At 45.3% G+C, this 26715-nt stretch overlaps 1 protein-coding gene across 6 annotated transcripts in view; it reads right to left on the bottom strand.

Moving 5' to 3' along the window:
- Positions 1-26715, bottom strand: part of GRB7 (growth factor receptor bound protein 7) — a 254847-nt gene that overhangs the window by 177774 nt on the left and 50358 nt on the right. The window contains exons 1-2 of one of the 6 annotated variants that reach the window (XM_063959749.1): positions 23981-24061; positions 17456-17549 (exon numbers count right to left, since the gene is read on the bottom strand). The exons of 1 other annotated variant lie outside the window; for it this stretch is intronic. Coding sequence is in view for 3 of the 5 variants with exons in the window: in XM_063959742.1 (XP_063815812.1) it covers positions 23981-24059 (79 nt within the window). In the remaining 2 variants the exon portion in view is untranslated. Of the gene's footprint in view, positions 1-9474; positions 9573-9877; positions 9962-17113; positions 17183-17455; positions 17550-23980; positions 24062-26715 lie in introns of those variants that run through there. 4 more of the 6 variants (XM_063959742.1, XM_063959744.1, XM_063959743.1 and 1 more) reach the window with 4 other exon arrangements.

Here is a 26715-nt window from a genome sequence, read left to right as displayed (position 1 = left end):
TACCTGTGATGCATTTCAGTTTTGCACAGTTTGCTGACCACCAGTATATAATATATAGCAGTACGGTACAGTAGGCCACTGCTCTACCTACCTCTGTGTCGTCAAGTATACTATCCATCCATACCTGTGGTGCATTTCAGTTTTGCACAGTTTGCTGACCACCAGTATATAATATATAGCAGTACGGTACAGTAGGCGACTGCTCTACCTACCTCTGTGTCGTCAAGTATACTATCCATCCATACCTGTGGTGCATTTCAGTTGTGCGCAGTATATATAGTAGTAGGCCATTGCTATTTATACTGGCATATAATTCCACACATTAAAAAATGGAGAACAAAAATGTGGAGGGTAAAATAGGGAAAGATCAAGATCCACTTCCACCTCGTGCTGAAACTGCTGCCACTAGTCATGGCCGAGACGATGAAATGCCATCAACGTCGTCTGCCAAGGCCGATGCCCAATGTCATAGTAGAGAGCATGTAAAATCCAAAACACAAAAGTTCAGTAAAATGACCCAAAAATCAAAATTAAAAGCGTCTGAGGAGAAGCGTAAACTTGCCAATATGCCATTTACGACACGGAGTGGCAAGGAACGGCTGAGACCCTGGCCTATGTTCATGGCTAGTGGTTCAGCTTCACATGAGGATGGAAGCACTCATCCTCTCGCTAGAAAAATGAAAAGACTTAAGCTGGCAAAAGCACAGCAAAGAACTGTGCGTTCTTCTAAATCACAAATCCCCAAGGAGAGTCCAATTGTGTCGGCTGCGATGCCTGACCTTCCCAACACTGGACGGGAAGAGGTGGCGCCTTCCACCATTTGCACGCCCCCTGCAAGTGCTGGAAGGAGCACCCGCAGTCCAGTTCCTGATAGTCAAATTGAAGATGTCACTGTTGAAGTACACCAGGATGAGGATATGGGTGTTGCTGGCGCTGAGGAGGAAATTGACAAGGAGGATTCTGATGGTGAGGTGGTTTGTTTAAGTCAGGCACCCGGGGAGACACCTGTTGTACGTGGGACGAATATGGCCATTGACATGCCTGGTCAAATGACAAAAAAAATCACCTCTTCGGTGTGGAATTATTTTAACACAAATGCGGACAACAGGTGTCAAGCTGTGTGTTGCCTTTGTCAAGCTGTAATAAGTAGGGGTAAGGACGTTAACCACCTCGGAACATCCTCCCTTATACGTCACCTGCAGCACATTCATCATAAGTCAGTGACAAGTTCAAAAACTTTGGATGACAGCGGAAGCAGTCCACTGACCAGTAAATCCCTTCCTCTTGTAACCAAGCTCCTGCAAACCACACCACCAGTGTCAATTTCCTCCTTACACAGGAAAGCCAATAGTCCTGCAGGCCAGGTCAACTGTCAAGTCTGACGAGTCCTCCCCTGCCTGGGATTCCTCCGATGCATCCTTGAGTGTAACGCCTACTGCTGCTGGCGCTACTGTTGTTGCTGCTGGGAGTCGATCGTCATCCCAGAGGGGAAGTCGGAAGACCACTTGTACTACTTCCAGTAAGCAATTGACTGTCCAACAGTCCTTTGCGAGGAAGATGAAATATCACAGCAGCCATCCTGCTGCAAAGCTGATAACTCAGGCCTTGGCAGCCTGGGCGGTGAGAAACGTGTTTCCGTTATCCACCGTTAATTCACAGGCAACTACAGACTTGATTGAGGTACTGTGTCCCCAGTACCAAATACCATCTAGGTTCCATTTCTCTAGGCAGGCGATACCGAAAATGTACACAGACCTCAGAAAAAGAGTCACCAGTGTCCTAAAAAATGCAGTTGTACCCAATGTCCACTTAACCACGGACATGTGGACAAGTGGAGCAGGGCAGACTGTGACAGCCCACTGGGTAGATGTATTGCCTCCCGCAGCAAGAACAGCAGCGGCGGCACCAGTAGCAGCATATCGCAAACGCCAACTCGTTCCTAGGCAGGCTACGCTTTGTATCACCGCTTTCCAGAAGAGGCACACAGCTGACAACCTCTTACGGAAACTGAGGAACATCATCGCAGAATGGCTTACCCCAATTGGACTCTCCTGGGGATTTGTGACATCGGACAACGCCACCAATATTGTGCGTGCATTACATGTGGGCAAATTCCAGCACGTCCCATGTTTTGCACATACATTGAATTTAGTGGTGCAGAATTATTTAAAAAACGACAGGAGCGTGCAAGAGATGCTGTTGGTGGCCCGAAGAATTGCGGGCCACTTTCGGCATTCAGTCACCGCGTGCCGAAGACTGGAGCACCAGCAAACACTCGTAAACCTGCCCTGCCATCATCTGAAGCAAGAGGTGGTAACAAGGTGGAATTCAACCCTCTATATGCTTCAGAGGATGGAGGAGCAGCAAAAGGCCATTCAAGCCTATACATCTGCCTACGATATAGGCAAAGGAGGGGGAATGCACCTGACTCAAGCGCAGTGGAGAATGATTTCAACGTTGTGCAAGGTTCTGCAACCCTTTGAACTTGCCACACGTGAAGTCAGTTCAGACACTGCCAGCCTGAGTCAGGTCATTCCCCTCATCAGGCTTTTGCAGAAGAAGCTGGAGACATTGAAGGAGGAGCTAAAACAGAGCGATTCCGCTAGGCATGTGGGACTTGTGGATGGAGCCCTTAATTCGCTTAACCAAGATTCACGGGTGGTCAATCTGTTGAAATCAGAGCACTACATTTTGGCCACCGTGCTCGATCCTAGATTTAAAACCTACGTTGTATCTCTCTTTCCGGCAGACACAAGTCTGCAGAGGTTCAAAGAACTGCTGGTGAGAAAATTGTCAAGTCAAGCGGAACGTGACCCGTCAACAGCTCCTCCTTCACATTCTCCCGCAACAGGGGGTGCGAGGAAAAGGCTAAGAATTCTGAGCCCACCCGCTGGCGGTGATGCAGGGCAGTCTGGAGCGAGTGCTGACATCTGGTCCGGACTGAAGGACCTGCCAACGATTACTGACATGTCGTCTACTGTCACTGCATATGATTCTCTCACCATTGAAAGAATGGTGGAGGACTATAAGAGTGACCGCATCCAAGTAGGCACGTCAGACAGTCCGTACGTATACTGGCAGGAAAAAGAGGCAATTTAGAGGCCCTTGCAGAAACTGGCTTTATTTTACCTAAGTTGCCCACCCTCCAGTGTGTACTCCGAAAGAGTGTTTAGTGCAGCCGCTCACCTTGTCAGCAATCAGCGTACGAGGTTACTTCCAGAAAATGTGTAGAAGATGATGTTTATCAAAATGAATTATAATAAATTCCTCCGTGGAGACATTCACCAACAATTGCCTCCAGAAAGTACACAGGGACCTGAGATGGTGGATTCCAGTGGGGACGAATTAATAATCTGTGAGGAGGGAGATGTACACAGTGAAAGGGGTGAGGAATCGGACGATGAGGAGGAGGTGGACATCTTGCCTCTGTAGAGCCAGTTTGTGCAAGGAGAGATTGATTGCTTCTTTTTTGGTGGGGGCCCAAACCAACCAGTCATTTCAGTCACAGTTGTGTGGCAGACCCTGTCGCTGAAATGATGGGTTTGTTAAAGTGTCCATGTCCTGTTTATACAACACAAGGGTGGGTGGGAGGGCCCAAGGACAATTCCATCTTGCACCTCTATTTTCTTTCATTTTTCTTTGCATCATGTGCTGTTTGGGGACTATTTTTTGAAGTGCCATCCTGCCTGACACTGCAGTGCCACTCCTAGATGGGCCAGGTGTTTGTGTCGGCCACTTGTGTCGCTTAGCTTAGCCATCCAGCGACCTTGGTGCACCTCTTTTTTTCTTTGCATCATGTGCTGTTTGGGGACTATTTTTTAAATCTGCCATCCTGTCTGACACTGCAGTGCCACTCCTAGATGGGCCAGGTGTTTGTGTCGGCCACTTGGGTCGCTTAGCTTAGTCATCCAGCGACCTCTGTGCAAATTTTAGGACTAAAAATAATATTGTGATGTGTGAGGTGTTCAGAATAGACTGAAAATGAGTGGAAATTATGGTTATTGAGGTTAATAATACTATGGGATCAAAATGACCCCCAAATTCTATGATTTAAGCTGTTTTTGAGGGGTTTTTGTAAAAAACCACCCGAATCCAAAACACACCCGAATCCGCCAAAAAAATTTCAGGGAGGTTTTGCCAAAACGCGTCCGAATCCAAAACACGGCTGCGGAACCGAATCCAAAACACAAAACCCGAAAAACGTCCGGTGCACATCACTAGTATTAATGTAATGTATCCATTAACAACCTAAAGTACATAAACCATAGATATCAGATTCACATTACAGTTTTCAGATCGTAGACTGTTGGGGGTAAATTTACTAAGATGGGAGTTCTATTTAAGATGGGATGTTGCCCATAGCAACCAATCAGATTCCAGGTATTATCTTCTAGAAGGTGCTAGATAAATGAGAAGTAGAATCTGAATCCCATCTGTCTCCCAACCCTTTGCACAAAATGTCACTGTCATTTTTACCAGAAAAAGAGACAGAACATTAAAATAAGTTAAGAAAAATATTTCCGAAACAAATGGTTGTTAACTAGTTATAAATGAATGTACAGTATGTGTATTCATTGTTAGACCACAACGGCTCATGCTGGACCAGTTAGTTTTTCAGTCATCAGTAGATACTGTAGCTGTGATTCAGCTCCATGCAGCTAGAACAACCATAGCGAGCCTTCCATAGATATCTGAGGTAGATATTGTTTCTAACATTGTATAAATGGGTATTGTAAAATTGTGCACGCTTGAGAGCAGGACTATAAAATTGCAATGTATTCAGAACAGCATGCATCAAACAGGAGGATGGGTGCTAGGAGAACATTAATTAAACCTGAAATAGATCAAATGAATGAATAGATTTAAGCATTCCAATAGAGGAACCATGCCTATCACTGGCATTTGGTTTCCTGCAAAGGTTTTGCTGGAATTAAGTTTTTACTTTGGAAGCACAAGAAAGAAAATACTGTGCTACAACGTTGTGACTGAATAGTGCTTAATTGGATTCACCTTTCAATGGTGCTTGACACGGGTGTAGTATGGTTTGCCGGCAATTGGGGTCCCGTCGACCAGCATACCGGCGCCGGAATCCTGACCGCTGGCATACCGACAGCTGGGCGAGCACAAATGAGCCCCTTGCGTGCTCACTGTGCTCGCCACGCTGCGGGCACGGTGGCGCGCTATGCGCACCACGCTATCTATTCTCCCTCCAGGGGGGTCATGGACCTCCAAGAGGGAGAAAAGATGTGGTATGCCGGCAGTCGGGATTCCGGTACCGGTATGGTGGTCGCCGGGAGCCCGGCCGCCGGCAACCTGAAGACCACTCGCTTGACACATTGTAATATTCTAGGAAAGGCTGCTATGCCTATGGTCATCAGTGGGTGAGTCGGGGTTGACAATTTTTAAAAAACTTGATTTTTATCTTTTTTTGGAAGCGTAACACGCTGATCACAAAATATACGTCAGCTTTGGAAATAATAATGATAGTTAACAGAAAAAGCTGCAGGCTTGGTGGCTCACCACAGGATCTATTCCCACTCTATGGATGTCGCGGACACCCACGAGTGGAAAAAGTCCTGTTTTGCCGGGATTCTGCCTGGCGGCATTGCCGGCTGTTGGGATTCCAGCGTCGGTATCCTGACCAGTGGGATCGCGACAGCTGCAAATTGAATGGATCCCCCCTCAACTGACACCAAGCAATTCTTCTCTGCAAATGAAGGGGCAGTGTCCCTAAATAACTCCTCTAGACGCTGAAGAAAGAGGCCACACATTGGGGTTTATTCAGATCCCATAGCAAAATGCTATGGAATGTGTATTATCAGTATTTTGTGCATGCGCGGGACCCATTCTGCGCATGTGAGAACGGGTCCTGCAATGAAAGTAGCACTGACATTCTGCTACTGTCTGAGGGGCAGGGATGGACTCCATTTGTGAAAACAGAGTGTTGCAGCCATTTATGGGGAGGGAGGAGACCAGGGATCTCAATCGTAAGTCAGATTTCCTGGCTTCTACAATGGGCGGCTTGCGTGGCACCATGGGTGCCATAAAGCCCCATGGTGAGTGAGATATCTAATGATGCATCGTAGGACGCAGGTCGGATCACTACTACAGCAGGAAGCGTCTGCTTGTAATAGACACCTTCTGCTGCATTAACATACAGCGCTAGCAGAAGTTATAGCACCTCCAACCACATCTGAATTAGTCCCATGATTTCCCAAAAATAATTAAATAGTGCACAGCAGTGACTAACTCTGAGTACCTAAGGTTGACCACGCACTAGCCAAACCTGTTGTGTGTCCCAATTATTGTATTTGGCCACTCTTCGGTAGTCATATTAATGAGATTCAGTGTACAAAACCATGCCGAATAATGTTCTGCTAAATTTTGAGAAAATAATTAGTTAATAAGAGGGATGTTAATAACATGGTTGTTTTCAGTTCCCAGATGCTGATATAATGGGCCTATTGCCCTTTATGGTCTGCAATTTAGCAATATGTTTGGGCACTTTCATTCTCCCCATATAGCTGTAAATACATTACTAACCAGTCTCAGAGCATAAATGAAATACAGGTTGAGTATCCCTTATCCAAAATACCACATTTTCGGGTCCCGTGTGTGTGTGTGTGTGTGTGTGTGTGTGTGTGTGTGTGTGTGTGTGTGTGTGTGTGTGTGTGTGTGTGTGTGTGTGTGTGTGTGTGTGTGTGTGTGTGTGTGTGTGTGTGTGTGTGTGTGTGTGTGTGTGTGTGTGTATTATGTATATATATATATATATATATAATGTGTGTCATTATCTTGGGGAGTAAAAAATGTGGGATTTTGAACTTTGGATAAGGGATACTCAACCTGTAATGCCTAAATGGTCAGGGATGTTTTATTTTATGGCCTATGCCTTGAGTTATTGGAGTACAGGCATGTCCCTCATACCTCAATGCTGCAGTTGTGCCAAACAGTCCCTCTTGGTGCGTCAGGTCCTGTGAGACTCTGCTAGTGTCAGGTGATGTGAATAGGATGCACCAAGAGACTGCTGATTAATTTGATATGAAACACTTGTATGTCTGTGTGCGACTGAGTCTCTGAATCTGTATACAAAGTTCTACAATACAGCGGGGGTGTAGTATGGCTGACCGATGGTCTCCTGACCGCCGGTCAGCATACCGACGCCGGGATCACGACAGCATACCGACGCCGGGATCCTGGCGGGGAGGGGCGAGTGCAGCAAGCCTCTTGCGGGTTCGCTGCGGTCGCCACGGGTTCTATTCCCACTCTATGGGTGTCGTGGACACCCACGAGTAGAGATAGTCCCTGTTGGTCGGGTTAGTGAGGGGGCGGGAATTTGGGGAAGGTCATGTGACCGTCGGTCTGCTGATCGCCGGTCACATGAATACCACCCTACAGCGGCTGTGGCTTTTTTCTATGCCAAGTTCCGTTGTGCTTTGTATACACAGATATACAAGTGTTACATATGAAATTAATGAGTCTCTTGGTGTGTCCTAGTCGCACTGCGACTAAGACGCATTTTCGCCAAAAATACATGTCTCATGCTAGCAGAATTGCACGGGAACTGGCATCTCAAGATTGCATGTAAGCAAGTTTTATATGTGTTTATGGTGATATGTCCTATATTACCCACAATGCTTGAAGCTTCTCAGGCAAGGGAAAATTGCCCTGTCATTCTTTTCAATACACCTGGCAATCACCTCCTCAAAACAATTATTTAGCAGTGTTCCTTCTCCTTACAGTTGTTATTCATCATGTTTGTATACATGGTATTGTTTCTTCTCTGTTTCTTTCCTGTTATCAGAACGTTCTGGATAATGGGTTTTCAGATAAAACATCCTTTATGTGTTCAGTGATATAATGTAGAGGCGTTGAACTATATACTCTTGCCATACATTTAATTTTATAGCAATCCTATTTACTAAAATCAAATTATTTAGATGTTGCTCCCTTCATGCTGTCATATTGTGTGAAAAGTGTGAAAGGTCTTCGCAAATCCACTGACATTTTAATCAATTAATAAATTCCTCTATTCACCACCGTATTTTACAAACATATTGTAATTTGTTTGAATAGACAACTAAAACACTGAGAAGAAGATCATCAGGGAAGCTTCCAGTCAGCAAATGCCGAGATTGTAGGATTTACGCTAATTAATATGAAACAGCCATTTATCAGTGTGATAAGAACGAGTTTGTGCACCTTTTATGATGCTATTTACATTTATTGTTGTCCTACAGTTTAAGTGGTTTTCTACTTGTATTTGGGTAATCTTTCTGCATATATGATCAATATATAATAAAAATATACCAGTGGAATAACAAGTTTACCACAACACTGCATTACATTAGTATAACAGTAGCCTATGTAGCAGGATGCAGCTTACAGTTCTATAATTAATGGTCGACAGTTTTTAGGAAAACAATGTGCCCCTATTGCTACATTTGTAGTTTAAGTTTTAATAAGCAAAAATAAAAGAAAGTTGTTCTGTTTTGATGAAAAGTACAAGGTAAAATTGCCTTCCTTCAAACAGAACAAGCAATCTCAAGAATGTCAAGTTTCGTCAAGCCACTGTATGTTTCGATTTAATGTAATGTATGTTTGTGAATGTTGGTTGCAAAATTCCCATTAAGTGCCAGCACATTCCATAGACTACCAGGTTCTAATGGAGAAATTGTGATTAATTCCAGGAAACGCAGACTCACGGGATCAACTTTATCTTCTAAAACAAATGCCATAAAGCCTAAGGGGAAGGGAACACTGGAGAAAGACTAATGGCCATTAACAACAAAAGATTAAAATAAGAGCAGGGAGCCAAAGTAAGAAATCACCTGGAATACAGTACTGAAACTTCAGAACAAAGCGCATCTGTGGCAAAGACCCCTCAACTTGTTTTGTACAGTACTATCCACACTGCAACTGTGTCATTTACTAAACATATTGTGATCATACCTTTATTAATTCAGCTTGTTTTCTATAAACAGTTTTCATCCTATACACTGCCCACCGTGCTTTACAGAATAAAATAAGCTGTTTTTTTTAACACTATATGAAAATATTTGACTTAATACTTCACCTAAATAGTACCATGCCTGTACCTCATACAGTACGTTGAACTGTACTTGACTGCATGTCATAAACCTTTAAGAACTATAAACCTGTACTTGGTAAGTCAAGCTTGGGCAAGCTGAGGTTCTCCAGTTGTTGCTGAGGTTAGACAGGGTTGCCCAATGGCTATCTGTGATATCGTCTCATTACACTTGTTATACAGCCTAGCTATCCACAAAATGAATACAAATCAGAATGACTTTTTTATAGAACCTTTAAGTCCTTGTGTATACATTCCAGCTTCTGAAACAGCCTTGCTGATAACACAGTTCCACACGTACATACACAAATGACAGATTAAGTCACACAGCTGCCTGTGCCCCATGTCCACGGTGGTCTCATTAGTGAATGACAGTGACAAGTTCCTACCTGTACCGGTGACCAGTACAGAGATCCAGGGGGGGCCTCTTCACTGAGCGGAGAACTGGCAATTCCTGTTTATCCTCCTTTCTTTATCTACCTGTCTTGATTTACATGGGCACTCCTCTCAGGTGACATCACCTGGAACCATTTCTCCCGCCCTCTTGAAATATGAATCAGAGGCATCCTATTAAGCAGTCGGGCCCGGTGCAAATATGTTAACTGCGTGCCTGTCTGTTTTAGTATAGGCAGTAGATGTGTTGTCTCATGCTTGTGTCTGAGTGCACACATGTTGCTATGTACGTTTGTACTATGTTTGCTGCTGTATGTGCAATAAGCATGTAGAGTCTCTGGTGTGAACAATCCACAGCACACACATGCAGGCATTACAGATGTAGATGTGGGTACATACTTTGCACTCCCTCCTTAGAAGCTGTGTGAACTCTTGGACTGACTCCAATGCCCATGCAGAAGCCTCTCCTCCTCTGTCTGTTGCTTGGGAGGGAATTAACAGCTGAGCTGCACGTTTTGTGAGGAGATGGGAGGGTACAGGCAGGAGCAACACAGACACTTGCACGTACCACACAGTGCTATCCAGCACATCCACCTACACGCTTATAGTTACCAGCCAAGTCTCTTATATTCAATCAACAAATGTCCAGTGCTTTAAACATAACACTTAAATGTAGGGGATAATGCTGACATTCAGCTGCAGTCAGCATCACACCACTACATATGAAGTGACTTTAATCAAACCATACAGTGCAACAAAGCAGTTATTTATAAAGCGCAAACATATTCTGCAGCACTGCATAGAGAATATTTCACTATTCCCATCAGTCCCTGCTGCCCCAATCGAACTTACGTTTACATACCCTGCCACGTGTACACACACATAGGCCCTCATTCCGAGTTGTTCGCTCGGTATTTTTCATCGCATCGCAGTGAAAATCCGCTTAGTACGCATGCGCAATGTTCGCACTGCGACTGCGCCAAGTAACTTTACTATGAAGAAAGTATTTTTACTCACGGCTTTTTCTTCGCTCCGGCGATCGTAATGTGATTGACAGGAAATGGGTGTTACTGGGCGGAAACACGGCGTTTCAGGGGCGTGTGGCTGAAAACGCTACCGTTTCCGGAAAAAACGCAGGAGTGGCCGGAGAAACGGTGGGAGTGCCTGGGCGAACGCTGGGTGTGTTTGTGACGTCAACCAGGAACGACAAGCACTGAACTGATCGCACAGGCAGAGTAAGTCTGGAGCTACTCTGAAACTGCTAAGTAGTTAGTAATCGCAATATTGCGAATACATCGGTCGCAATTTTAAGAAGCTAAGATTCACTCCCAGTAGGCGGCGGCTTAGCGTGTGTAACTCTGCTAAATTCGCCTTGCGACCGATCAACTCGGAATGAGGGCCATAATACACACTAGGGTTCATTCTTTGTCAGAATTCAATAACCTAGCAGTAAGTTTTTTTGGGGATTGTGAGAGAAAACTGGAGCACTCAGAGCAAACCCATGCAAGCAAAGGGGAGAATAACTCCACATCGAAAGGCCCTTGGTGGGAATCAAACCAAGCATTTCACGCTGTGAGATAGTAATGCTAAGTAAGTACTACACCAACCGTGCTGTCACACAACATGGAGAAATACCTTGTGGTGTGGCAAATTGGTTTACACATACAGTAAGTATATGATTATGGCAAAACAGAGTGGACTCAGAGCACCACCTACAATCATGGCAATTTATATAAACTAAACTCAATTCATTTGTATATTAGAGATTTTTAACAACTACCTTTGATTTGAATTTTAATGGACAAATCAAGTTAAATATAGCAAAACATGTAAAAATATCAACATTATAGGTATGTTCATATTAACTCTATTAGTGCAAATCTGTTTTCATCAATATAATAAAATACATCATTATACTTTTGTTTCTTTATTGCTCATTAACATATTTACATCTCCTGCCAGATGTCCCCAATACACCACGCAATGCATATAGTATATAGAGAGCTCTGCAACTTGTGTACAGTTATGTCATGTTGCTGTATACAGAAGAGGAGGAGCTGAGCAAAAGAAGGTAATGCTTAACCAGTGATTCATGTTATTGAGACATATTAATAACCACAGCATGATGACAAGTTCATCTTCCCCTCCCAGGACAGGTGACAGTAAAAACAAGACAAATGTGTGGGTCATGGATGACAGAGTACAAAGGAACTTTAACCCATTCCGTCTATCGCAGGACTCGGATGTATTTAGACAGATCGGACTACTGGGTACAGTATATGAAATTAATTTATGTGTTGGATGGCATCATGCAGAATAGTACAGGTTGAGTCTCCCTTATCCAAAATGCTTGGGACCAGAGCTACTTTGGATATGGGATTTTTCCGTATTTTGGAATAATTGCATACCATAATGAGATATCATGGTGATGGGACCTAAATCTAAGCACAGAATGCATTTATGTTACATATACACCTTATACACACAGCCTGAAGGTCATTTTAGCCAATATGTTTTATAACTTTGTGCATTAAACAAAGTGTGTCTACATTCACACAATTCATTTATGTTTCATATACACCTTATACACACAGCCTGAAGGTCTTATAATACAATATTTTTAATAACTTTGTGTATTAAACAAAGTTTGTGTACATTGAGACATCAAAAAACAAAGGTTTCACTATTTCACTCTCACTCAAAAAAGTCCGTATTTCGGAATATTCCGTATTTCGGAATATATGGATATGGGATACTCAACCTGTAGTAGGAAACAGAAAGCTCTTATTACTAGGAGACATTTCTAATTAGTCACACAGGTGTATTTCCCACTTGTGAGTTGTGTACCTGTTGGTTGCTTTCTAAATGGGCTGCACACTAAACGTTATAGTGGAGGTAACATAAGGATAATGTATCCTTATATTATATTATGATATAAGTAATATATGCTACAGTATTTATTTTTATATGTAATGAGACCAAGGACTAAGAAACCAAGGGGGGAATTCAAATGTTTGAAAAGTCAGTTGGGTGTCTGTTTTTTCCTATCTAATAGACAGGAATAAACAGACACCCAACCGACTTTTCAAACATTTGAATTTTCCCCCAAGAATTTAATGGTGACACTTTATTTCTCTTTGTACCGTAACAATTCCACTTATCTGCACAGTGACACAAGAAGCAATGCACTGGCATTATGGACTTCAGAGCTGTTTTGTGTGAAATTGGGGCTTATTTGACCTGTATCATTTATGGCAAACCATGTGCCTGCCCATTTACCAAAAGTAAACTAACAAATTAGTTTTGGCCTTCATTTATTGGACTTTTGCTATAGAGATGTTCCAATTTTCTGTTTAACAGGTTTTTTTTTTTTTGTTTAATTATATTCTACTGTAGGTACTCCTGTAATGATCAAAGACAAGTACAAGGACATCCCTGGCTAGCTCTACCACACTACTCTGAGAGGGCAGAACTTCCAGTGTAAACCATTCACAGAGGGAAAGGAATGATTTCTTTATTGTGATCACAGACATATAGTTATAAACACACCACAAACACCAGCATATGCTATAATATGCAATATAAATGATATGGCATTATTTTCGGAACCAGTGAAAGCAAGTGTCCACACAAATTGAGACATAAATTCCAAAAGATCAACAGAATTAAATTCTTAAATAACATACAGGGCCCAATTCAGAGTCTCAAGCAATACTCACACGATGCCCATGTTCACATAGAGTAGATGAATTATTTTCCACTACGCGTGCGCAAAATGTTCTGAATACCCCTACGGCGCATGCATTACACAGAGGGTACACAGAAAGGTGCTGGTGTGTGCGGGTCGGACGCTGCCATAAATGTGGCCGAAAACGGATGAGCGTTCCTGGGCAATGACTGGGAGGTGGCTACTAAGTGCACTCGAAAATGGTCCGTTCAGTGGGTGAGCTATGAGAGTGTCACAGACGTGTCAGCTACTGCATTCACAGACAAGCATGGCAAGCATAGGTTGCTGTGGTCAGATAGAGAAACTGCAACTACAGTGCATCTGGAAAGTATTCACAGCGCTTCACTTTTCCCACATTTTGTTATGTTACAGCCTTATTCCAAAAAGGAATACATTCATTTTTCCCCACAAAATTCTACACACAATACCCCATAATGACAACATGATAAAGTGTTTTTGAGATTTTTGCAAATTTCTAAAAAATAAAAAACTAAGAAATCACATGTACATAAATATTCAGAGCCTTTGAAATTAAGCTCAAAATTGAGCTCAGGTGCATCCTGTTTCCACTGATCATCCTTGAGATGTTCCTACAGCTGAATTGGAGTCCACCTGTGGTAAATTCAGTTGATTGGACATGATTTGGAAAGGCTCATACCTGTCTATATAAGGTCTCAGACAGTGCATGTCTGAGCACAAACCAAGCATGAAGTCAAAGGAATTGTCTGTAGACCTCCGAGACAGGATTGTCTCGTGGCACAAATCTGGGGAAGTGTACAGAAAAAGATCTGCTGCTTTGAAGGTCCCAATCAGAACAGTGTCCTCCATCATCCTTAAATGGAAGAAGTCCGGAACCACCAGGACTCTTCCTAGAGCTGTCCGGCCGTCTAAACTGAGTGATCGGGAGAAAAGGGCCCTAGTCAGGGAGGTGACCAAGAACCAGATGGACACTCTGTCAGAGCTACAGCATTCCTCTGTGAACCTTCCAGAAGGACAAGAACAAGCATCTCTGCAGCAATCCACCAACCAGGCCTGTATGGTAGAGTGGACAAATGGAAGCCACTCCTTAGTAAAATGTACATGGCAGCCCATCTGGAGTTTGCCAAAATGCACCTGAAGGACTATCAGATCATGAGGAACAAAATTCTCTGTTCTGATGAGACAAAGATTGAACTCTTTGGCATGAATGCCAGCCATCATGTTTGGCGGAAACCAGGCACCGCTCATCACCAGGCTAATACCATCCCTACAGTGAAGAATTGTGGTGGCAGCATCATGCTGTGGGGATGTTTTTCAGCAGCAGGAACTGGGAGACTAGTCAGGATAGAGGGAAAGATGAAAGCAGCAATGTACAGAGACATCCTGGATGAAAACATGCTCCAGAGCGCTCTTGACATCAGACTGGGGCGACGGTTTATTTTTCCGCAGGACAATGACCCTAAGCACACAGCCAAGATATCAAACAGTGGCTTCAGGACAACTCTGTGAATGTCCTTCAGTGGCCCAACCAGAGCCCAGACTTGAATCCGACTGAACATCTCTGAAGAGATCTGAAAATGGCTGTGCACCGACGCTTCCCATCCAAACTGATGGAGCTTGAGAGGTGCTGCAAAGAGGAATTGGAAAACCTGCCCAAAGATAGGTGTGCCAAACTTGTGGCATCATATTCAAAAGACTTGAGGCTGTAATTGATGCCAAAGGTGCATCAACAAAGTATTGAGCAAAGGCTGTGAATACTTATGTGATTTCTTAGTTTTTTATTTTTAATAAATTTGCACAAATCTAAAAAAAACTTTTCACACATTGCCATTATGGGGTGTTATGTGTAGAATGTTGAGGGGAAAATGAATTTATTCCAGTTTGGAATAAGGCTGTAACATAACAAAATGTGGAAAAAGTGAAGCGCTGCTTTCCGGATGTAGTGTATTGGTGTATTTGAAAACTTGATTTGGCAGACCATATGACCCGTTTCCAGTCAGTTACTGTCCAATTCCTGTGTTCCTGAGCAAACTGGAAGTGTTGCACCCTGTTTGCAGCAGAGAGCAGTGATGTATGGACATACCTTCTGCGTCTGTAGCCTATACAATGTAATGTGCAGTGCAGGAGCGTAACTACCATAGGTGCAGGGAGTGCAGCTGCTCTGTGGCCCAGAGCTGAGGGGGGCCCACCTTCCCTGTCAAAGTTACATGTGTTATATACATTTTTCACCATTGAGTGTTACACAGGGCCCCTTATAAACTTTTGCCTCGGGAGTCGGGACCTACAATATATGTAGTTATACCCCTAGACCTGCTCATTGTAATATGGTATGAAATAAACCGGAGGGCATTATAATGTTACATAATATGAGGCACCATAGTGTGGCATAATTTGAACTGGGACACTGTAATGTGGCTTAATATGAACTGGGGAGACTGTAGTGTGGCATAATATGAACTGGAAAACTGTAATGTGGCCTAATATAAACTGGGGGTACTAGAATATGACATAATATGGACTGGGATACTAATGTGACATAATAGGAACTGGGGGAACTGTAATGTGATATACAGTATATACTCGAGTATAAGTCGACCCGAATATAAGCCGAAGCACCTAATTTTACCACAAAAACCTGGGAAAACTTATTGACTCGAGTATAAGCCTAGGGTGGGAAATGCAGCTCTACCCGTACACAGACCTCATAGTGCCAGATATGCCCCACTGTGCCAGATATGCCCCACAATGCCAGACATGCCCCACAGTGCCAGATGTGCCAGATATGCCCCACAGTGCCAGATATGCCCCACAGTGCCAGATATGCCCCACAGTGCCAGATATGCCAGATATGTCCCACAGTGCCAGATGTGCCAGATATGCCCCACAGTGCCAGATATGCCCCACAGTGCTAGGTGTGCCAGATATGCCCCACAGTGCTAGATACTTACCCTCCGTCGCTCCCGCGCTGTCATCTGTAGGACGGACACGGAGAGCGCAGCGCGCGGCTCTCCTGTGTCCCTCCTGCGTCTCCGGCGGCAGCGGCGTGTGTTAAAGGAAGTGCCGGTTCGTGCACTTCCTTTACCACACAGACGCCGCTGCCTCCGGAGATGCAGGAGGGACACAGGAGAGCCGCGCGCTGCGCTCTCCGTGTCCCTCCTAAAGCTGACTCGAGTATAAGCCGAGGTGGCTTTTTCAGCACAAAAAAAAGTGCTGAAAGAGTCGGCTTATACTCGAGTATATACGGTAATATGAACTGGGACACTAATATGGCATAATATGAGCTGAGGTACTGTAATGTGACATAATATGAGCTGGGGACACTGTATGTCATAATGTGAATTGGGGCATAGTGTGACAGACTGTGAACTAGGGCACTACTATTTAGGCACTACTATGGAGCATAACATTGACTAAGGCACTACTATGGATATGGGTAGAATTGGGGGTTTAGGCACTAGAAGGAAGGGGTTAGCTGTAGCCAACACCTCTGGAGGGTTAGGGGTAGGGGTGTAAAATACTTATCCCCATCTGGTGTCGGTATTGTAATCGCCGGCATCCTGACCGGTCCTCTAGAAGCACTGGGATAGGGGTTCCTTGCTATGACGCCCACAAAGTTCTGGCTGCGCCCCTGGTGTGGAGTACTGTATGATAAGAGGCCTGGATTCAGACTATCTGTAATTTGATGCACTGTTGTGCATCTGTGGGACTGAAGAAATGTCTTCATTCTGCTCGATCATCCAGTATCTGTTATGACCATAAGCCAATCACTCATACCCAATTAACTGTGTACTGTTCCACTCTGTGTGCACATCAGCAACTGCTGCATTCAAACAATTCACCATTGCAGCCATTAGCTAATGCTTGTACCACTGCTGCTGAGAGCGCCTACAGTCATTCCCCGTTCAAAGTCCGTCAGAGCGCATAGTTACCCATTATTTCATGCACTTCATTAATCTCTGCCTGCCTTCTCCTTTCCATTCTTATACAGATTCAGGCATCCCACATCAGCAATATCTGCAGAATAGCTACCTTGGATAAAATAACACGGTGGTCATAATAATTTGGTGACTCGGTGTATGTGTGGTGTAAATAGTAAAACCCAAATTAAATCTGTCTTTTTCTCCTAAAATATTGCTATTCAAGTGTCACTTGTGTTTCACATTAATCATAAATGTGAGACTATAACTGGACTTTCTGTATCACGTGTCACTGTGTGTGTTTCAATATTGTAACTACATTAGTATTTGTGCACACATAAATGGCATACTTACCTTCTCTACCCAAGCATCCAGGAGATTCCTGAATCTTCAGGAGTTCCTAGGACTCCCAGAGAAGCAGGTGACGCTCATGCATACCGCCCACTTCCTAGTAAAATAGACAGGAATGCAGCATTTCAAATTTACATGAGAGGGGGGCGTGGCCAATATAATAAGTGCCAGCCTTGCCCAACACATAAGCCACATCTCTCCTCTGGGCAAAAATAAACGTAGGCAAGTATGATCATACCTCGCAACTGTCCCGATTTTCGCAGGACACTCCCGTTTTTTTCCGGACTGTCCCGCTGTCCCGTATTGCGGGAGGGGGAGAGTTGGGAGGCAGATCCTGACACCCGCTGCCAGCGGTCAATAGGGGTATGTGCACAGCGTCTATTCATGGGAGACAGAGGGACTGGGGGCATGCCAGCAGCTCACAGAGCACTGGGCATGCCCCTCAGTGTCGAAAATTGGGGCGTGGCTTATGATTGCAACACTCATGCAAAGCCACACTCCCTTTTCAACATGCCTTGCCTCCTTTTCAGATGTGCATAGGGTCCCGCATTGCTGGGTGACGATGTTGGGAAGTATATATGATTAATGTGCATATCCATATTAAATGGGCCTGGATGGCAAAAATAAAAAAAATAAGAATTTACTTACCGATAATTCTATTTCTCGGAGTCCGTAGTGGATGCTGGGGTTCCTGAAAGGACCATGGGGAATAGCGGCTCCGCAGGAGACAGGGCACAAAAAAGTAAAGCTTTACTAGGTCAGGTGGTGTGCACTGGCTCCTCCCCCTATGACCCTCCTCCAGACTCCAGTTAGGTACTGTGCCCGGACGAGCATACACAATAAGGGAGGCATTTTGAATCCCGGGTAAGACTCATACCAGCCACACCAATCACACCGTACAACTTGTGATCTAAACCCAGTTAACAGTATGACAACAGAAAGGGCCTCTTAAAGATGGCTCCTTAACAATAACCCGAATTAGTTAACAATAACTATGTACAAGTATTGCAGATAATCCGCACTTGGGATGGGCGCCCAGCATCCACTACGGACTCCGAGAAATAGAATTATCGGTAAGTAAATTCTTATTTTCTCTATCGTCCTAAGTGGATGCTGGGGTTCCTGAAAGGACCATGGGGATTATACCAAAGCTCCCAAACGGGCGGGAGAGTGCGGATGACTCTGCAGCACCGAATGAGAGAACTCCAGGTCCTCCTTTGCCAGGGTATCAAATTTGTAAAATTTTACAAACGTGTTCTCCCCCGACCACGTAGCTGCTCGGCAGAGTTGTAATGCCGAGACCCCTCGGGCAGCCGCCCAAGATGAGCCCACCTTCCTTGTGGAGTGGGCTTTTACAGTTTTAGGCTGTGGCAGGCCTGCCACAGAATGTGCAAGTTGAATTGTGTTACAAATCCAACGAGCAATCGACTGCTTAGAAGCAGGTGCGCCCAACTTGTTGGGTGCATACAATATAAACAGCGAGTCAGATTTTCTGACTCCAGCCGTCCTTGCAATGTATATTTTTAAGGCTCTGACAACGTCCAACAACTTGGAGTCCTCCAAGTCGCTAGTGGCCGCAGGCACCACAATAGGTTGGTTCAGATGAAATGCTGATACCACTTTAGGGAGAAAACGCGGACGAGTCCGCAGTTCTGCCCTATCCGAATGGAAGATTAGATAAGGACTTTTATAAGATAAAGCCGCCAATTTAGATACTCTCCTGGCAGAGGCCAGGGCTAGTAACATAGTCACTTTCAATGTGAGATATTTCAAATCCACCTTTTTCAATGGTTCAAACCAATGGGATTTGAGGAAATCTAAAACTACATTTAGATCCCACGGTGCCACCGGAGGCACCACAGGAGGCTGTATATGCAGTACTCCCTTGACAAAAGTCTGGACCTCAGGGACAGAGGCCAATTCTTTTTGGAAGAATATTGACAGGGCCGAAATTTGAACCTTAATGGATCCCAATTTGAGACCCATAGATAATCCTGATTGCAGGAAATGTAGGAAACGACCCAGTTGGAATTCCTCCGTCGGAACCCTCCGATCCTCGCACCACGCTACATATTTTCGCCAAATGCGGTGATAATGTTTCACGGTGACTTCCTTCCGTGCCTTAATCAAGGTAGGAATGACTTCTTCTGGAATGCCTTTCCCTTTTAGGATCTGGCGTTCAACCGCCATGCCGTCAAACGCAGCCGCGGTAAGTCTTGAAAAAGACAGGGACCCTGCTGTAGCAGGTCCCTTCTCAGAGGTAGAGGCCACGGTTCGTCCGTGAGCATCTCTTGAAGTTCCGGATACCAAGTCCTTCTCGGCCAATCCGGAACCACTAGTATTGTTCTTACTCTTCTTTGCCGTATGATCTTCAATACCTTTGGTATGAGCGGCAGAGGAGGAAACACATACACTGACTGGTACACCCAAGGAGTTACCAGTGCGTCCACAGCTATTGCCTGTGGATCTCTTGACCTGGCGCAATATTTGTCCAGTTTCTTGTTGAGGCGAGACGCCATCATGTCTACAATTGGTCTTTCCCAACGGTCTATTAACATGTTGAAGACTTCTGGATGTAGACCCCACTCTCCCGGATGAAGATCGTGTCTGCTGAGGAAGTCTGCTTCCCAGTTGTCCACGCCCGGGATGAACACTGCTGACAGTGCTATCACGTGATTCTCCGCCCAGCGAAGAATCTTGGCAGCTTCTGCCATTGCACTCCTGCTTCTTGTGCCGCCCTGCCTGTTTACATGGGCGACCGCCGTGATGTTGTCCGACTGAATCAACACCGGCTTTCCTTGCAGGAGAAGTTCCGCCTGGCTTAGAGCATTGTAGATTGCTCTTAGTTCCAGAATGTTTATGTGAAGAGACTTTTCCAGACTCGTCCATACTCCCTGGAAGTTTCTTCCTTGTGTGACTGCTCCCCAGCCTCTCAGGCTGGCGTCCGTGGTCACCAGGATCCAATCCTGAATGCCGAATCTGCGGCCTTCTAATAGGTGAGCCTTCTGCAACCACCACAGAAGTGACACCCTTGTCTTTGGTGACAGGGTTATTCGCAGGTGCATCTGCAGATGCGACCCTGACCATTTGTCCAACAGATCCCTTTGGAATATTCTTGCATGGAATCTGCCGAATGGAATTGCTTCGTAAGAAGCCACCATTTTTCCCAGGACTCTTGTGCATTGATGTACTGACACTTTTCCTGGTTTTAGGAGGTTCCTGACCAGATCGGATAACTCCTTGGCTTTTTCCTCTGGAAGGAAAACCTTTTTCTGAACCGTGTCCAGAATCATTCCTAGGAACAGCAGACGAGTTGTCGGGATTAAATGGGATTTTGGAATATTCAGAATCCACCCGTGTTGTCTTAGCACCTCTTGAGATAGTGCTAAAGCTGTCTCCAGCTGTTCTCTGGACCTTGCCCTTATTAGGAGATCGTCCAAGTATGGGATAACTAATACGCCTTTTCTTCGAAGAAGAATCATCATCTCGGCCATTACCTTGGTAAAGACCCGAGGCGCCGTGGACAATCCGAACGGCAGCGTCTGAAACTGATAGTGACAGTTTTGAACAATGAACTTGAGGTACCCCTGGTGTGCGGGGTAAATCGGAACGTGTAGATACGCATCCTTGATGTCCAAGGATACCATAAAGTCCCCTTCTTCCAGGTTCGCTATCACTGCTCTGAGTGACTCCATCTTGAACTTGAACTTTTTTATGTAGAGGTTCAAGGACTTCAGATTTAGAATAGGCCTTACCGAGCCATCCGGCTTCGGTACCACAAATAGAGTGGAATAATACCCCTTTCCTTGTTGTAATAGGGGTACTTTGACTATCACCTGCTGAGCGTACAGCTTGTGAATGGCTTCCAACACCCTCTCCCTTTCGGAAGAGACGGTTGGTAAGGCAGACTTCAGGAAACGATGAGGAGGATCCGTCTCTAATTCCAACCTGTACCCCTGAGATATTATCTGCAGGATCCAGGGGTCTACCTGCGAGTGAGCCCACTGCGCGCTGTAATTTTTGAGACGGCCCCCCACTGTCCCCGAGTCCGCTTGAGAGGCCCCAGCGTCATGCTGAGGTTTTTGCAGGAGCCGGGGAGGGCTTCTGTTCCTGGGAAGGAGCTGCCTGTTGGTGTCTCTTCCCTCTTCCTCTGCCTCGTGGCAGGTACGACAAGCCCTTCGCTCTCTTATTTTTGTAGGAGCGAAAAGGCTGCGGTTGAAAGGTCGGTGCCTTTCTCTGTTGGGGAGTGACTTGAGGTAAAAAAGTGGATTTCCCGGCAGTAGCCGTGGCCACCAAGTCTGATAGACCAACTCCAAATAACTCCTCCCCTTTATACGGCAAAACCTCCATGTGACGTTTTGAATCCGCATCGCCTGTCCACTGTCGTGTCCATAAGGCTCTTCTGGCTGAAATGGACATAGCACTCACCCGAGATGCCAGTGTGCAAATATCCCTCTGTGCATCACGCATATAGATAAATGCATCCTTTATTTGTTCTAACGACAGTAAAACATTGTCCCTATCTAGGGTATCAATATTTTCAATCAGGGATTCTGACCAAACTACTCCAGCACTGCACATCCAGGCAGTTGCTATAGCTGGTCGTAGTATAACACCTGCATGTGTGTATATATTCTTTTGAATAACTTCCATCTTTCTATCTGATGGATCCTTAAGTGCGGCCGTCTCAGGAGAGGGTAACGCCACTTGTTTGGATAAGCGTGTGAGCGCCTTGTCCACCTTAGGGGGTGTTTCCCAGCGCGCCCTAACCTCTGGCGGGAAAGGGTATAATGCCAATAACTTTTTTGAAATTATCAACTTTTTATCAGGAGCAACCCACGCTTCATCACACACGTCATTTAATTCTTCTGATTCAGGAAAAACTGTTTGTAGTTTTTTCACACCATACATAATACCCTGTTTTACGGTATCTGTAGTATCAGCTAAATGTAACGTCTCCTTCATTGCCAAAATCATATAACGTGTGGCCCTACTGGAAAATACGTTTGAATTTCTACCGTCGTCACTGGAATCAGTGCCCGTGTCTGGGTCTGTGTCGACCGACTGAGGCAAAGGGCGTTTTACAGCCCCTGACGGTGTTTGAGGCGCCTGGACAGGCATTAATTGATTGTCCGGCCGCCTCATGTCCTCAACTGACTGTTTAAGGGAAGATAAACCATCACGTAATTCCACAAATAAAGGCATCCATTCTGGTGTCGACCCCCTGGGGGGTGACATCTGCATATTTGGCAATTGCTCCGCCTCCACACCAATATCGTCCTCATACATGTCGACACCACGTACCGACACACACCGCAAACTCACAGGGAATGCTCTAATGAAGACAGGACCCACTAGCCCTTTTGGGGAGACAGAGGGAGAGTCTGCCAGCACACACCACAAAGCGCTATATATACAAGGGATATCCTTATATTAAGTGCTCCCTTATAGCTGCTTTAATATATATATATATAGCCATTAATGTGCCCCCCCTCTCTGTTTTACCCTGTTTCTGTAGTGCAGTGCAGGGGAGAGACCTGGGAGCCGTTCTGACCAGCGGAGCTGTGACAGAAAATGGCGCCGTGTGCTGAGGAGATAGGCCCCGCCCCTTTTTCGGCGGGTTCTTCTCCCGCTATTTTTCCAGTCAGGCAGGGGTTAAATATCTCCATATAGCCCCTATGGGCTATATGTGAGGTATTTTTAGCCTTGTATAAGGTTTATATTTGCCTCTCAGAGCGCCCCCCCCCAGCGCTCTGCACCCTCAGTGACTGCCCAGTGAAGTGTGCTGAGAGGAAAATGGCGCACAGCTGCAGTGCTGTGCGCTACCTTATGAAGACTGAGGAGTCTTCAGCCGCCGGTTTCCGGACCTCTTCACGCTTCAGCATCTGCAAGGGGGTCGGCGGCGCGGCTCCGGGACCGGACTCCACGGCTGGGCCTGTGTTCGATCCCTCTGGAGCTAATGGTGTCCAGTAGCCAAGCAGCAAATCCACTCTGCATGCAGGTGAGTTTACTACTTTCCCCCTAAGTCCCACGTTGCAGTGATCCTGTTGCCAGCAGGACTCACTGTAAAGAAAAAAACCTAAACTAAACTTTCTCTAAGCAGCTCTTTAGGAGAGCCACCTAGATTGCACCCTTCTCGTTCGGGCACAAAATCTAACTGGAGTCTGGAGGAGGGTCATAGGGGGAGGAGCCAGTGCACACCACCTGACCTAGTAAAGCTTTACTTTTTTGTGCCCTGTCTCCTGCGGAGCCGCTATTCCCCATGGTCCTTTCAGGAACCCCAGCATCCACTTAGGACGATAGAGAAAATAAGTATATAATAATTTCTGAATTAAATGCAAGGAACTTCATTTAACTATCTCTCTTTTTAATTTGGTTACGTGAGCTCAGTTTTATGTACATTCATATAGTATATTCATACTGCATTATTTACTTGCATACATAACTGACCCTTAGTGTCCATTACAGAGTGTAGTTGAGAAGTCTACATCCTGGACACACTGACAGTAAGGGTACTGTGGTACTCACCATCTCCCAAGCTATCTTCATTTGCATCATTTATGTCACAGTCCATTGGCTCACAGCTCACCTGTCCCCCACCATTCTCCTGCAAATGACAGCAGTACATTCAGATTAATGCTTCCAATCACACATTTTTTCAAATACTGTCAGGACTGTTTGTTATGCTGGATGTTCAGTAATGTGTTTCATGCTGCTACAGTGTGTGTGTTATTTGTAGGAATTTCCTCTTGATCATCTTTTAGAACCAGGGGCCTAATTCAGACCTGAATGTAGCAGCAAATTTGTTAGCAGATTGGCAAAAATATGTGCACTGCAGGGGGGAAGGGGGGGGGGGGGGGGGGGGGGGCAGAAATAACATGTGCAGAGAGAGTTAGATTTGGGTGGGCTACATTGTTTCTGTGCAGGGTAAATACTGGCTGCTTTATTTTTACACTGCAAATTAGATTGCAGATTGAAGACACCACATCCAAATCTAACTCTCTCTGCACATGTTATATCTGCCTCCCCTGCAGTGCACACGGGGGGGTAATTCCAAGTTGATCGCAGCAGGAATGTGTTAGCAGTTGGGCAAAACCATGGGGGTAATTCCAAGTTGATCGCAGCAGGAAATTTTTTAGCAGTTGGGCAAAACCATGTGCAGTGCAGGGGAGGCAGATATAACATTTGCAGAGAGAGTTAGATTTGGGTGGGTTATTTTGTTTCTGTGCAGGGTAAATACTGGCTGCTTTATTTTTACACTGAAATTTAGATTGCAGATTGAACTCACCACACGTTATATCTGCCTCCCCTGCAGTGCACATGGTTTTGCCCAACTGCTAAAAAATTTCCTGCTGCGATCAACTTGGAATTACCCCCATGGTTTTGCCCATCTGCTCTTAAATTTGCTGCTACGATCAGGTCTGAATTACCCCCCAGAAGCGGAAGGAGTCTCATTTAAGATGAGTGGTGTCAGGTCTCTGGTTTTGTCTGTCCCCGGCGGGGGCGCTAGTGGGTCAGTGTTGGTGTGATGTACAAAGCGGGGAGGCAATATGAAAGTCCTGCACATAAGCGCTGATGTTTATTAATGCAAAGCAGATGGTATAATAATACTGAATACACTGAAAACCGGTAATGTGGAATACAATGACAGGTAACTGAATCCAAACAACGTAAAAGTCTCTTGCAGCAGAACGTAAAATAACTTGATGCTGAATGCAGGTGAAATAACAGAACTCCAATAAACATTAGAAACTCCCAGTCTCTGTAAAGCATAAGTCCATATAGCCACACTTAGGCTAAAGCACGGGACAGTCTCTAAGCAAGTAGATGTTATTACTGCTGAGTTGCACAGATGGTATGCTGACAATTAGTGCACAGGTAAGGTAATGAGAAAGTACACCTGAGGAGAGTCTCTTACTGCTGATGGGTTTGAAGCTAGATGTAGCTGAAGTCCGAAGTAACAGGAGAGCTGTAGAGATGGTAACTGGAACTATGAAGATAACCACAAGGAACGCTGGAAACAGGAACACGGGAACTGGGAGAACTAGACACAGGGTATGTGACTCGTTGTCCGAGGTGATGAGAGTGAGCCCCAGACAGGAACTTATACCCCTTGCTCTGCAGTGATTGGTCACAGGGGCCTGGCTGGAAACACAGCGCTGGATTGGATGCCGGGATCAGCTGAGTGCAGGTGTCATGGCAGCGTCCATGCAGGCCAGATGCCGGCACACAGCAGAACACATACGCAGGACCAGACTCAGGGGCACTCAGCGACACGGGAGATGACGCTCGCGGTCAGCGCATCCATGCAGCCGCGACTGAGGCCATGACCTCCGGAGGCCTGCACACCAGCGCGCTGATAAATGAGACGCAGCTGACCGCCGATTCCTGACAGTACCCCCTCCTTTATGGGTGGGCACCGAACACCCACGAGGCTTGGCAGGGAAGAGTCTGTGGAAGGCTTGTACCAACCGTGGAGTGTGCACATCCATGGCGTTAACCCAACTCCTCTCTTCAGGACCATATCCAGACCAGTCAATCAGGTATTGCAAACGACCATAGCGATGACGAGAGTCCAAGATCTTTTCCACCTCGTATTCCACGCCCTGATGAGTTTGTACCTTTGGAGCTACTGCAAGCGCTCTCTGGAAACGATTGAGAATTAGTGGTCTGAGGAGAGAAATATGGAATGAGTTGGGAACTTTCAAATAGGAAGGCAGTTTTAATTTGTAAACCACCGGATTAATAACACTTTCTACTGGAAATGGTCCAATAAACCGCGGAGCAAATTTCATTGACGGAACTCTGAGACGGAGATTCCGAGTAGATAACCAGACTTTGTCGCCTGGCTTTAAACTAGGGACTGCTCGTCTCTTTCGAATCAGCAAACATTTTGTACCGTTGAGAAACCATTTTAAGAGATAGATGATCTTCTTCCAAATTTGAGAGAACCGCTGAAGAGCAGAAGCAGCCGCAGGCACGTCTATGATGGGTAAATCTTGGAAATCCGGTACTCTAGGATGTTGACCATAAACTGCGAAAAAAGGAGTTGTATCTGTAGAAGTATGATAACGGAAATTATGAGCAAACTCCGCCCAAGGCAATAAATCTACCCAGTCATCCTGTGAAGAGAAAATATATAGTCTTATATAGGTCTCAAGCTCTTGATTTACCCTCTCCGTCTGCCCATTTGTTTGAGGGTGATAGGCCGTAGAGAACTTAAGTGTAACCTGCAGCGCAGAACACAGAGCCCTCCAAAACTT

This window comes from Pseudophryne corroboree, chromosome 3, assembly GCF_028390025.1.
Source record: "Pseudophryne corroboree isolate aPseCor3 chromosome 3, aPseCor3.hap2, whole genome shotgun sequence".
NCBI classification, from domain to species: Eukaryota; Metazoa; Chordata; class Amphibia; order Anura; family Myobatrachidae; genus Pseudophryne; species Pseudophryne corroboree.
The sequence above is the reverse complement of the archived record's forward strand: the minus strand, read 5'-3'. Positions and strand labels throughout refer to the sequence as shown.